Source organism: Pelophylax lessonae, assembly GCF_965119305.1.
Source record: "Pelophylax lessonae genome assembly, chromosome: 4".
NCBI classification, from domain to species: Eukaryota; Metazoa; Chordata; class Amphibia; order Anura; family Ranidae; genus Pelophylax; species Pelophylax lessonae.
Genome location: NC_138771.1, coordinates 157,708,845 through 157,722,964, shown reverse-complemented (window position 1 = coordinate 157,722,964; position 14,120 = coordinate 157,708,845). Strand labels below are relative to the sequence as shown.

Below are 14,120 nucleotides of genomic sequence, written 5' to 3'. Positions count from 1 at the left end.
GTCTTAAAGTGCTCAGTGCAAATATAACAATATGTGTATATATAAATATTAGAAAATCGTGCAATCCTATTATTAAAAAATACTGCAATAACAGTCCCCATAAAAAAAGTCCAACATTTAGATAACGTGCAAATTTCTTTAAATCTTCCACCTTCTGACTGCACTTCTTCAAATAAAATTTATATAAAATGCAAAGTGAAAATTCTTCAAAATGGCAGTGATATGGTGACACCCTCCGTGCTGGAAAGAAAATGGCAGAAATGCACACTCACCAGATGATGTTGACCCCTCTTATCATATTGGCAAATAGGGGTCCAGATAAGCCTACAAGATCTCCTTGATCTCAGAGGGATGCTTGCTGTAACCTCCCTGAGGGTCTTTTCCATACACTGGCTGTTTTCAGGCACCGATCTTGTATGTTACTGTTGTAAGTTGTCTACAATGAAGACCCTGTTCACATTAATACGATTTCTCCTGCGTCTGCCATCACTCAGCTCTATGTAAATAGCCTCTAATATCGCTACTCAAGGTGGATCCACTGGGCCAAAAATGAACAGGCTCCTGGGATGGGGTACACGCCCTGTCACTGCTGCAGAGATTCTGGAACGATGAAATGAGGAATGGCCGCACTTCCCAAAGGATGCAATCAAAATGTATTGATAAAAAAATCCAGCACAGATGTTACAGGCATGTAGCATGGGACATAGTGTATAGAAATACTCCCCCTTGATATAATTAATGAAGATAGGTTAAAATGTACCAAGCCCAATGCTGACTATGCGGTAGGTCGTAGATGTGTTTAACCTGTTTAACCTCTTCAGTTCCGGAAAGGTTTATGCCCATTCATGACCAGGCCATTTTTTGCGATACGGCACTGCGTTACTACTGACAATTGCGTGGTCGTGCGTTTACTCAAATAAAATTTATGTCCTTTTTTTCCCACAAATTTATTTTGGTGGAAATTGATCACCTCTGTGGTTTTTATATATCTTGCAAACTGCAAACGGGACATCTTATTGCTTTCTTTCAACAATTGCTTTCTTCTTGCCACTCTTCCATAAAAGTCGGATTTGTGGAGCACACAACTAATAGTTGTCCTGTGGACAGATTCTCTCACCTGAGTTGAGGATCTCTGCAGCTCCTCCAGAGTTACCATAAGCCTCTTGGCTGCTTCTCTGATTAATGCTTTCCTTGCCCGGCCTGTCAGTTTAGGTGGGCCATGTCTTGGTAGGTTTGCAGTAATGCCATATTCTTTCCATTTTCAGATGATGGATTAAACTGTGCTCGGTCCTTCTCTCTCAGCTCATTCCCTCTTGTCCTTCCCCCTATCCTCCTCCCCCCCTCTTTCCTTCTCCCACCCCCCCTCCCCTCCTACCCAGGCGTTCCCCCCCCCTCCTCCCCAATCCACAGACCCGACCCCCCCCCCCCACGGCTGGCACACTTACCTCCATTGATTTCCTCTGTGGGTTTCTCCGGAATTGCCCACCCCAAGACGGACCGCACACATTTGGTGGTTGCTCCCTATGTCCGGATACAGTGAGTTCCCCCTTGGGGGTGTCCAGTCATGGGGGGCACCACCGCTGCCCCTGATTGTGCCTTATTCCTAACACACCCCACCACAATGGAGGTCAACACGGTTTCTGACTGTATATTCTCCCTACAGCCCTACACCAGAGTATGGGAAACAGTACTGTCCCCGCCCTGCTTATGGTTTATACTACCTGACCTGTGCCGGTCTTGTACACCCCTGTGCTCCACTGTATGAATATGTCGTGGTTTGTTCATCCACTCCTATATTATGTTCTTGTTGTTACTGTTACTGTTTTTTCTACGTTTTGTACCACCCAAAGTGATGTTCACTTGTTCTCTCATTATACTTTATTTCAATAAAATGTTTTGGACAAAAAAAAACAGTGCTCGGTGAGATGTTCAAAGCTTGGGATATTTTTTATACGCTAACCCTGCATGAAAATTCTCCAGGACTTTATTCCTAACCTGCCTGGTGTGTTCCTTGGCCTTCATGATGCTGTTTGTTCACCAAGTTTCTCTAACAAACCTCTGAGGGCTTCACAGAACAGCTGTATTTATACTGAGATTAACTTACACACAGGTGGACTCTATTTACTAATTAGGTGACTTCTGAAGGCAATTGGTTCCACTAGATTTTTTTTTTTTTTAATCAAGAAATGCTTTATTGAAAATGGTAATACAAGGCATTACAATGCACAGACAGGAAATTGCACAGTGGATATCCAATAAGTGAGCAAACAAAATGTGCACAGTAAACAGGTAAGTTGTAATACATTCCAAAGTACAACAGAACATGTAGGCCAGACATGAAAAAAGGCTAGTCTGCATGTAACTTTGCACTACATTACCATTCACCTCCCTCATGGAATCAAAACTATAATTCACAAGTAACCTATAACCGTAGAACAAGTAACCATCCTAGCTAGTTTCTACCAAACAGGTTCCACTAGATTTTAGTTAGCCATGTCAGAGTAAAGGGAGCTGAATACAAATGCACGCCACACTTTTCACATATTTATATGTAAAAAGTTTTGAAAACCACTTATCATTTTCCTTCCACTTCACAAATATGTGCCACTTTGTGTTGTCTATCACATAAAACTCCAATAAAATACATTTATGTTTCTGGTTGTAACATGACAAAATGTGGAAAATTTAGTATAGATCATTTTTTAAGGCACTGTACAAGATTTCCTCCTATTGACCTTGAACCCAGAGAAACACCCAAACTTCTGGCTAAGCTCCAGAGTCAGGCTTTCTGACTGGGTCTGTTCCTCTTGGACACAAGCAACTACATCAGCCAGCCTAGAGTCCAGTAACCCCCGGCAGGACCACTCATCACTATTGAACCAGGCTTCTTGTTTGGCTTTTGTCCGGTAAGAGTCTAGGGAGCACGAGTGTGTCAGAGTGCCTTCTGTATTTCTGGGAACTTTTCTATCTGGATGCATGACCTTTGGAGCGGTCGTATTCATATATGCCCTTAACGTTTAACTTCTGGTAAGAGGCCAAGCTGGTGGTGGGACTTTGCACCTTCCAATCACAGTTCACCTTTCCCCAAGCTGGAAGTTTATGTCACCATTTTTTGCACTTTATTTATGGACTTATAACATGGACGTTTATTGCACATTGGTGTATCACTAATCACCTTCTGGACATTTTTTGTTTTACATGAATTGCATACGTTTCCATTTTTTTGCATTATTATTGCATTTTTGGTTTATTTGTTTGCATCATTTTGTATGTTGCACATATGCACTAGGGCAGCGCACCTGATTTCTTTACCTATTCTACAACATACACTCTAAGGTAGCAGCACACCCTATATTGAATCAGCGCACTTTCCTACCCACCACAGGGGGTCATTAAACTGCCAAAAGGCTGGAGGATGAAGCTGGTAAGAATGACCCATTTGGTTTTAACACTGTCAACTAAGCTTGTAACACAAGATGGATGCTTGTGACAGCGTTTGAACGAAATGGCGGCCTGACAAACTAGAGTGCCAACGCAAGATATCATTACACATTACTGTAAATTATTATCACAAAATCAGAACAATACCAATTCCATAGTTTTATTCTATGTTGATGAAAAATACTGGATTACTTACCTGTGCACCAGCAACAAGCAGCAAATTGACACACTGAATGTGGCCCTGAAGACAAGCTTCATGAAGAGGAGTGATAGAGTCCACAGTAACCAAGTTCACACAAACACCGCTGTCAATCAATTGCTTCAGCTGGCGTACCTGGCCATTCCTGGAAGCATCATGAACTGGTGTTCTGTCTGCCCAATTACCTGAGTGAGGAATCCATAATAATATCATTAAAACAAAATGACAAGAACACACCAAAGACTTCAGCTTAATCATTTATATTTGGTTTCAGGGGTTGACAAATTTTCTTTGAATCTAGGAGCCAGCTAAAAAAGTTAGGAGCCAGTTTTTCAAATCAGCTGCCCGGCGCCCAGAAAAAAAAGAAAGCAGGAAAGAAATAAAAGGGAAAGAAATTGAAAGGGGAGATGGGGGGGGGGTTAGGGGAAGGGGAGGGGGGGTGAGAGAGAGAGAGAAGGAAAGAGAGGGAAGGGAGAGGGAGGGAGATAGAGTGAAAGTCTCAGGCAGATGTGTATATATATATGTACTACAGTGAGGTCCCCTCAGCTCTATGGTGTGTAGAGCTGCACGATTAATCGTATGAAAATCGCGATCTCGATTCACCCCCCCTGACGATCTAAACCTGACATATTCTTGATTCTTTGCATAGCTGAGGGAGCAGAGAAAACAGTCATGGAAAACTCCCAGTAACTATAAACAAAATGATTACATTGTATCTTTCCTCCCGCAAACGCCTATCAGCATAAGTCTCCCAGTAACTATAAACAAAAATGATTACATTGTATCTTTTCCTTCCCTCTGCCAGGGAGAAAGGAAGTTTAACCTCTTAAAGACTAGACCTTTTTCTGACATTTGTTGCTTGCAAGTTAAAATCATTTTTTTTTGCTAGAAAAGTACTTAGAACCCCCAAACATTTTATATTTTTTTTTAGCAGAGACCCTACAGAATAAAATGGCGATTGTTGTAATATTTTATGTCACACTGTATTTGCGCAGCAGTCTTTCAAACGCAATTAATAAACTTTAATGAATAAAAAAAAAAAACGTAACAGTAAAGTTATCCCAAATTTTTTTTGTTACACAGAGAATCGTGAGAGAATCGTGATCTTTATTCCAAGCTAAAAAATTGTGATTCTCATTTTGGCCAGAATCGTGCAGCTCTAATGGTGTGTACAGAGGAATCCTCCAGAAGTGTGGCACTCCTCCACCTCCCTCACATACACACAGAAAATGGCCTGCTCTGCTCACCCACACTCGTGTCTATGGGGGGGGGGCTCCCACACCTGGTCAATTAAAGGTAAACTGTGCCCCCCAACTAATTGTAGGTGGTGCCCTTCCCTCAGCAATGGCAGGATGGCTGCTCAAGTCTGCATTCCTACCTCCCCAAGGGGCTGAGGAAGCAGTGACATAGGCAAGCTGGAGCAGTGGGATGGGGAGCGGCTGACATGAAATTCTGTGCATGAAAGACTCCAGGCCTGTTGCACCATTCCCCCACCTCACACACTGCTCAGCCGCGGACCCAGTACTCTTACCTGATAGAGGTGTGCCGGGTGACCGCAACGAGGAGAGCTGACAGTGGCAGAAGTCGAGCAGTGCGTCCTATGGATGTGCTGAAAGTGGAGAGGAGGCGTTCTGATTGGTCAGCGCCATCCATGTGACGTTGCTGACCAATTAAAATGCCTCTTGTCGGTACACAGAGAATTATGGATAGGAGCCGCGGGGATTTCAAATCTCTGCATCAGCGATGCGGCGTCCCGCTGCCTGACAGCAGATAGCTGAAATCCTAGGCGCCCGGACTCAGTTTCTAGTCGCCAATTCGACCTGGCGCCCAGGAATTGTCGAGCCCTGTTTGGTTTGTAGGAAGAAAATAGAAAGAAAAGGGGTTAATCAACCCCTTTTATTTATGGGGTAGTGACAGGTACAGTTAACATAGCATAGTTATTTTAAGGACCATAGCTGTTACTAGGGAAATTCAGGCCTGTGATCTCGTCTGTAAGGTGATTGGTTCCTGTTTCCTGTTACTAGCTGCCCCGTATCTAGGTAGATTAAGGATCTTACCTGTTTTATCCCGCTTTTCCCGCTTAATTTACCTTAACCAGGATTGTTCCAGCTCTCCCCTTCAGCCTTATTTAAGGGGTCTCTCGCTGACTGGATTTCAGATCGCCTCAGCAAGTTGAAGCCGTGCGGTTCCCCTCCCCCCCTTCCCTATTTGTCGCGGGCAGTTTATTATTTGTAGGGTCACCTTTGCATGCTGCAAAGGGGTACGTTATTTATTCTTGTGATTTCATGTTTTAACCGCTTGCCGACCGCCGCATGACTATTTACTGCGGCGGTCAGCCCCTCACAGGCAAAGCGACGTAGGACTACGTCGCTAGCCTGTGAGGCTCTAGGGAGCGAGCGCGCGCCGTCGGAGGCGCGCTCCCGCGCGGTCACGGACCCCCCGCGCGTGTGCCCGGCGGACCCGATATACCGTTTAGGAGATATTTACCTTACATGCAGCCAGTGACGTCACTGGCGCATGCGCTCTGAAGGAACGGCCGCTCGTGCCGTTCCTTCAGAGTCCCGTGCCGTGACCGTCGGCTCCCACGCGTGTGCGCAGTAGTGACGTCACCGCGGCTCCAGCCAATCAGATGGCCAGATGCCGCGATCCCGGAAGACGGGCGACTGGACATGTCGCCCGACATAGAGGTAAGCAATCGGCGCGGCGGGGGCTCGTTCTAAAGTAAGTATTTCATAATGAGCTAGTATGCAATGCATACTAGCTCATTATGTGTTTCTCTTTCAGGGTGAAGAAAAAAAAGGGAAGCGGAAGACAGGTGCTGGCATCGGCCAAGCACACAGCGGGAGGACAGCGAGAGGACGGCGGGGGATCGCAGGGGATGGTGAGTTTTAAAATATAAAAACAACAGATTTCCATGCAAAACAATGTACCGCTTTTAGCACAGAAATCCTGACATAATCAGACCTCCAGGGAGGTTAAATCGTGAATTTTGGGTGGTGACCAGAACATTAATAAGGTTGAAATCTTCCAGTGAGGACACTAGTTCTGGTGACAACCCGGGAATCTCTCGCTTAGTAAGGTTTTCTTCTTACTTCCTGTTTGGCTATGTGACAAGAAGTGAAAAGAAATCTCCCCAATGAGACACATGGCAAAAAAAAATGATGCATGTTATAACCCTTTCTTATGGTGGGATATACACACTTCAATAAATGATTTATTTTTCTGATCAAGCAAAAATTGATCTATAGTCAACAACCCATGTGTTTGATATGACACAAGAAGGGATCAGCTCTGAAGTGTTTGGATAGGAGTTGGAACCTGCCTCAGCTATCCTGCCGGGGAGATGAAAAAGCTGGCAGCCAATCAGCGTAGGCGGAAGCACTCCCCACCTGCAACTACATGTATGCCAGGGGTGTGTAAATATAATGATCCAAGATGGGGAATGCCTCGGCCAACTCTGATTGGGTGTCGGCTTTGACATATGGCTCATGCGGGTTCGGACTTGTGATATCGGAGTTCATTACTGCCAACATGTACAGAGGTGGATTTCAATAGTTCTACGATTGTCATTTATAATGGTAAATTATGGATGGTAGCTCGGTTTGTCATTTCCATCATATTCATATATCAGTATATCAGTGCTGCCAATCGATGGAAAACGATCAATAATTTTATACCCTGAATGAATCTAATCTAAGTGGATCAGAGGAGAGATAATGGTTCTTGAATTGTTTACAGAGTCAATCGTTTTGATGGAATCGATCTGATAATAAAATCAAAGCGTGTGCCTACCATTACTCATCCAAATAAAAATGTTCCCTCTAGTTTTCACATAAAGATTACCAGCATGCCTGTAAATAAAACATCACAAATAAAACGTTATTATATGAAGATATGACAAAAAAACACAACAGAGGTAGACATGGAGATGAATGTCCCCAGGCACCCCAGCGATGACATGTGCCATTCAGCGGATAGTCTGGTACACATCCAGCATTACTCCATGTTTACACGACCATGCTTTTCTAGGAACATGATGGCCTCCAGATCACACACATCCAATCACCGTACAAGGAAACAGCTCCTACCGATGTCTCCGATCAGAGGGCTCCTGAGAGCCGCCGGGGCGGTGAAGGGCGCTGCGCCGGTTTCCATGACAACATCGAATTATACTGATCTGTCTTCCGCGGCCCCCTGATCTGCATCTGACGTCAATCGAAGCGCAAAGGCTGCTGGACAATGTAGTTTAGTCTTCCCTGCAGCGTCACGTGACGTCCGTGCCACGTAGTGCGTGTTGTACAAGGAGGAGGGGCTGCGCTGGGAGCCGTGACTGTCATTTTTGCTGGGAGGACAGTGCGGGTGTTCGATGCTGCAGAAAACCTGTATATGTCTTCACATTTTCAGCAGTTATTATTTATTATTATTATTTAGCAGTCAACGAGGCATTGGTGCGTCACCTTCTCTATGTGTCCTGTTTACCATTATCTTTAAAAGTAAAAGGAACCACTAAATTTTGTCTTGTCTCCAGAAACGTAATCGAGAGGAAATCTTCCAATGGGGACACTAATTCTGGTGACTGGAGGACCCCAAGGGATTCTGGACCGGAAGGATTTGCCCTCTTAATGACCAGGCCTTATTTTGCCGTTCGGTACTGCGTTACTTTAACTGACAATTGAGCGGTTGTGCTATGCTGTACCCAAACTAAATTGACGTCATTTTTTTCCCACAAATAGAGCTTTCTTTTGGTGGTATTTGATCACCTGTGCGATTTTTATTTTTTGCAAAAAAAAAGCGATAATTTTGAAACAAAACCCAATATTTTTTCACTTTCTGCTATATAACATTACCAAAAAAATGTACACAAAATGTTTTAACATTTTAGGTCAATTTGTTTTCTGCTACATATTTTTGGTAAAAAAAAAATTGCAATAAGCGTATTTTGATTGGGTTGTGCAAAAGTTATCGCATCTATTAACTACGAGAAAGATTTATGTCATTTTTTATTGTTTTTTTTTTTTTTACTAGTAATGGTGGCGATTTTTTTGCAGGACTGCAACATTGCGGCGGACAGATCGGACCCCTAACTGACATTTTGACACTTTTGGGGGTATCAGTGACATTACTACAGTAATCAGTGCTATAAATATGCACTGTTACTGTAATAATGACACTGGCAGTGAAAGGGGTTAACCCTGTGGGTGATCAATGGGTTAAATGTGACCCTAGGGGAGTGGTTCTAACTGGGGGGCGTGGCTTCTGAGATGACCACAGAGACATGTGATCCTATATAGAAGGATCACATGAGCGCTGCGATCATCCTAGGGAGAAGGACGGTCAGCCGACCGTCCTTCTCTCTCAGCGGGGAATGATCGCAGGTGTCAGGCGGCAATCGGAGCCGCTTGATACACGCACCGGCTTCCCCGCTGACGATCGAGGGCAGGAGTGCGGCGGGGCGCGCGCTCGCCCCCCAGCTCCTCTCAGGCGAGCAACATAGGTCTACGTCATTTTGCCTGCCTGAGCCACCCTGCCGCAGTAAATAGGCGTCGGGAAGTGGTTAATTTTCAGGGATTTCCTCTCACATCATGTTTGCCTATGGGGCAGGAAGTGATGGGAAATCTCCTTAATGGCAAAATTTTTTTTTAAATCTGACGGGTTATAAATAATAACCCTCCCTTACTCTATCAAAAATAAAAAAAATGTTTGCCTATAGCATACCTCCCAATTTTTTGAAATGAGGACGAGGGACATCTATTAGCAAAAGTATGTAGGCATAGGACCCACCTCCTGCCACGTCCCCTTGACCACTTGCCGACTGCCCCACCGCTGATAGACTGCGGCAGGCTGGCTCGGCTGTACTTACCGCCGTACCTGTACGGCGATTTGTGGGATTGCTCCTGGGTGGACGCGCCCGCCCCCCATTAGGAAACAGAGAAGCCGATCCACAGGGCCACGATTGCCACTGGATCACCCCCCGCTGAGAGAGGACAGTCTGTTGTAAACACAGCAGACCGTTGTTCTCTCTGAAATGATCACATAGCGCCTGCGATCCTCCTATATAGGATCACAGGTCTCTGTATTCATTTCACAAGTCCCTCCCCCATACAGTTAGAAAACACTCCCCTAGGCTCACACTTATCCCTTTGATCACCCCTGGGTTAACCCCTTCCCTGCCAGTGTCATTATTGTCAGTTAGGGGTTTCCGATCTATACACTGCAATATCGCAATCCCGCTAAAAATCGCAGATCGACGCCATTACTAGTAAAAAAATAAATTAATAAAAATGACATAAATCTTTCCCCTAGTTTGTAGACACGATAACTTTTGCGCAAACCAATCAAAATACGCTTATTGGGATTTTTTTACCAAAAATATATATACATATTGGCCTAAAACGATGAAACAATTTGATTTTTCAATTTTTTTTTTTTAGAAAGTTTCATACCAGAAAGTGAAAAATATTTTTTTTTTTCTCAGAATTGTTGCTTTTTTTTATTTATAGCACAAAAAAAAAATCACACAGGTAATCAAATACCACCAAAAGAAAGCTCTATTTGTGTGAAAAAAAGGACATCAATCTTATATAGGTACATCGTCGCACGACCGCACAATTTTCAGTTAAAATAAGGCAGTGCCGTATCGCAAAATATGGTCTGGTCATTAAGGGGCAAAACCTTCCAGACCAGAAGGGAGAAAGGAGAATTATATAAAAAAAAATATTAGTTAAATCCACAAGTGCTTTTTTTACCACTACTATTCCTTAATACTGGATTTTGAAATTGACAAATGTAGCAATTTAGAATTTGTATGAAATGTTTAGCACTGATAAAGCACTTTTTGGAAGATAAAAAGTGCTTTTTTTATACAACTATAAAGATCAGACTAAAATGAGGGACAAATGAGGATGAAAGAGGGACAGAGGTACTTTGTTCCAAATCAGGGACAGTCCCTCCAAATCAGAAACAGTTGGGAGCTATGCCTATAGTTCTACTTTAACCACTCAAACTCCAGAAGATTTACCCCCCTTTATGATCAGGCCTTTTTTGCTGATACGGTACTGCGTTATTTTAACTGTCAATTGCGCAGTCATGCAACGCTGTACCCAAAAAAAAATTATGTAATTTTTTTCCCCACAAATAGAGCTTTTTTGGTGGTATTTGATCACCACTGCATTTTTATATTTTGCACCATAAACAAAAAAATACCGACAATATTTTTTACTTTCTGCTATAAAACATGTCCAATAAAAATATCTTCTTAAATTTAGGCCAATATCTATTCTGCTAAATATTTTTGTTAAATGCAAATGTTATAGAGGTCTACAAAGTGTGGGATATGTTTATGGAATTTTCTTTTTTATACTAGTAATGGTGGCGATCAGCGACTTATAGGGGGACTGTGATATTGCAGCGGGCGGACAATCAGACACTAACTGAAACTTTTGACACTTTGCAGGAATTAGTGACACTAATACAGTGATTAGTGCTAAAAATATACAAACATACACAGTGCAGCGCAAATACTATATATGAACTTTAAAGCATATAGGAATTCTTTACAAAAATTAGAAGTCCAAAGTGAAGCCCCAAAATCCTATAATGAGCAAATGCAGTTCCACAAGATAAGTGAAGGAAATAGGAAAGTACACTCCAGGTGGTTGCTCCCTTCACCCACAAATAAACACTGCGCTCACCTCAATCCACTGACCCCTGTATTATCAGCAGGTCATATGCACTTGTCCCATACAAAGGGAAAATTAGGATATATGTAGCAGTAGCGGTTTATCAAACCTCAGCTCAATCCAAACATCTCACATGAAGAACCTCTGTGTAACCAGAAGGACGGTATCTCCTGTCCCATTGAGGGAATAGTATGAGAGGCAACAGGGACTCCTGGACATCAACTCAATCCCAAACACATGTAGAAAATAACAGATCTAAGTGCTCACTGCTAGATTAGAATTGTGCACATTTATTAAAAGTATAAAATTCACAAGCAATCCTCTTGAAACACAGCATACATACGTAAAAACAGAGTGCCGATCTTGTATTGGCAGGATGGGATATCAGCGGGTGACGTCATCGAATGCGGCTCCTCCTCCTGTACGCCTTACGTCCTACGGGACTTCGGTAGGTTTTTATTTAGTGCTAAAAGTATGTACTGTCACTGTACTAATGACACTGGCTGGGAAGGGGTTAAACATATAGGGTGATCAAAGGATTAACTGGGTGACTAGCCCATGGTTTTGTGTACCGTTAGGTGCTTTTACTAGGGGAAGAGATGAATTTTGTTCCCTGCTTTGCAGGAACACAAAATCCATTCCTTCCCCCCTGTCAGAACTGAGATCTGCCTGGTATTCATAAGCAGATCTCAGTTCTGTGTGTATTACCCATGATTGGCGGGTGCCAGCTGACATCCAGTGCTCAGCACCCGCAGATCGGCTTCTGCCCCTGCAGGCGAAAGTGCAGAAACATGTATATAGATACATGATTCTGCACAAGAGAGGTGCCGGGTAGCAGGAAAACTACTATCGGATGGTCTTAAAGTGGTTAAGTTTCCCAATCAACAGTAACTATTTTTAATCATCAAGCTGCTAGCATTAGTAAATAGATAGGAACGTGCAGTATATCATATTCACAGTTTACTTGTTTGTTTCTTGCCTAGGCAAAGATGTCCTTCATCCCAGGAACTGAGGAGGGGTTTTCTCAGCTAAGCACACTCTCCTGCATGCATGTTTGAGCTAAGGGCAGATGGATTCCAGGAAGTAAATACTACATGAATTATCTGCCCTTACTCAAGATGGCCACAGACAGAAATGCTAGGGGTGTTTTTTAAAGTAATTTCTCAACAAAACAAAGCATGGAGACATGGATGGGGGAGTTTGCTTTGAATATTAAAAATAAATTAAATAGTGTTTGTGGTGCTCAGATGCAGTAAAGATCCACTTTAGTAGACAAGTGGGAGGAATATTGAAGCGCAGCAGGAGGTGGGCAATGGCATTGTTGCTCATGGAAGTGGGGTGGGAGAAAATACTGGCACTCAGTGGAAGGTGGGGAGAAGATTAGAACTGGGAGGGGGGGGTTGGTTCCCCCAGATCCACACGTGCCCCAAAAACAACCAAAGCAACCTGAAGAGGACCTGTGCATGTGGAATTTTTAAATAAATGAAAATAACATACAAAAAAATCAATTTACAAAAATAAAACATAACATCAGCAACAAATAGCTTACAAAATTGCACAGGGGTATAATATTTACAACATAAATAATATAACTTCCTCCTCATATATGACATTTAAGCCTTGATGTATCTGTGCCACATGCTGGGGTGGCATAGGTATATCGACGACATTTTGATTTTTTTGTCTGGTAGTAGTCTACTTCTTATGGAATTTTGTGATTTCATTCAATAGCTACTGCTGCTGTCCAAGCCCCTGTGTGCAGAGGAGAGAGGTATAAAACATTTTGGCTTTAGAACCATTTTAATTTTCTTACTGACTTTATTTTACCTAATGACAAACATTCAACCTCAGGTTTTCATATTTTCATCAGCTGTCAAACTGGTGTCGTTTATTTACTGTGATTCCCTTGTGGGGCCTTCTACATTGTTCACTTGTGCCTATTTGCAGTGCACTCCACCCTGGGGCATCATCTTGCCTCCAACTGTGGAAGTCCTTCACCATCGCATAGTGTGCTCCAGTCTGGAGTGCACACCGCCAGAGCCATATCTTACTGCCGGATCTGGCAATGGGTGGTACCACATCTATGGGAAATCGCCTAGCCCGCAGCATATCTAGATCTCCAACTCTGCTGAAAAATGGGGGACCAGTTGGCCACAGAAGAAATTTCAGACAGGCGATAATAGATCTCACTGTGCCTAGCACATCAAAAAGATCCACTGTGTGAGGCAAAATTGGCAGAAATTAAAGAGGGGAGAGGAAAAGAAAAACTCCCCCATCCCCTACACACAATCTTTCTTCCCCTCTCTCCCCATGAATGGTACCTGGAACTGGGAACCAGAAGTCCACCCCACATGTGGCCCCAAAAAACTAAAGCAAACCTCTAGAGGACCTGTGCATGTGCAAATTTAAATAAACAATAACAAACAAAAAAATCAATTCACAAAAGTAAAACATAACATTAAATAGCTTACAATATTGCATAGAGAATTTTACAACAGAAACAATAGAACTTACTCCTCATATATGCCCTATAAGGGTCGATATATCTGTGCTATGCTGAGATGGCACAGGTACATTGACGAAATTTAGATTTTTTTTGGTCCAGTAGTAGTCAACTTCTCATAAAGTTCTGTGCTTTCATTAATAAGAATAAATATAATTTGTTCTTCACTGTAAATCATAGTAATATCTAACGACCTTTCCTTGATCTTTTAATCGGGAAGAATAAGGGTCGGTAAAATCAGTAGATACTTTTTAGAAAAGAGATAGTAGAAAACTTTTACTACATGCTGATAGCTCAC

The 14,120-nt window shown here is 42.9% G+C and overlaps 1 protein-coding gene across 1 annotated transcript in view; it reads right to left on the bottom strand.

The window, feature by feature from the left end:
- ASB13 (ankyrin repeat and SOCS box containing 13) overlaps positions 1–7,886 on the bottom strand; it is a 36,190-nt gene extending 28,304 nt beyond the window's left edge. The window contains exons 1-2 of the mRNA XM_082255984.1: positions 7,729–7,886; positions 3,638–3,825 (exon numbers count right to left, since the gene is read on the bottom strand). Coding sequence (XP_082112110.1) covers positions 3,638–3,825; positions 7,729–7,795 — 255 coding nt within the window. The 5' untranslated portion in view covers positions 7,796–7,886. The remainder of the gene's footprint in view (positions 1–3,637; positions 3,826–7,728) is intronic.
- Positions 7,887–14,120: the final 6,234 nt, after the last annotated feature.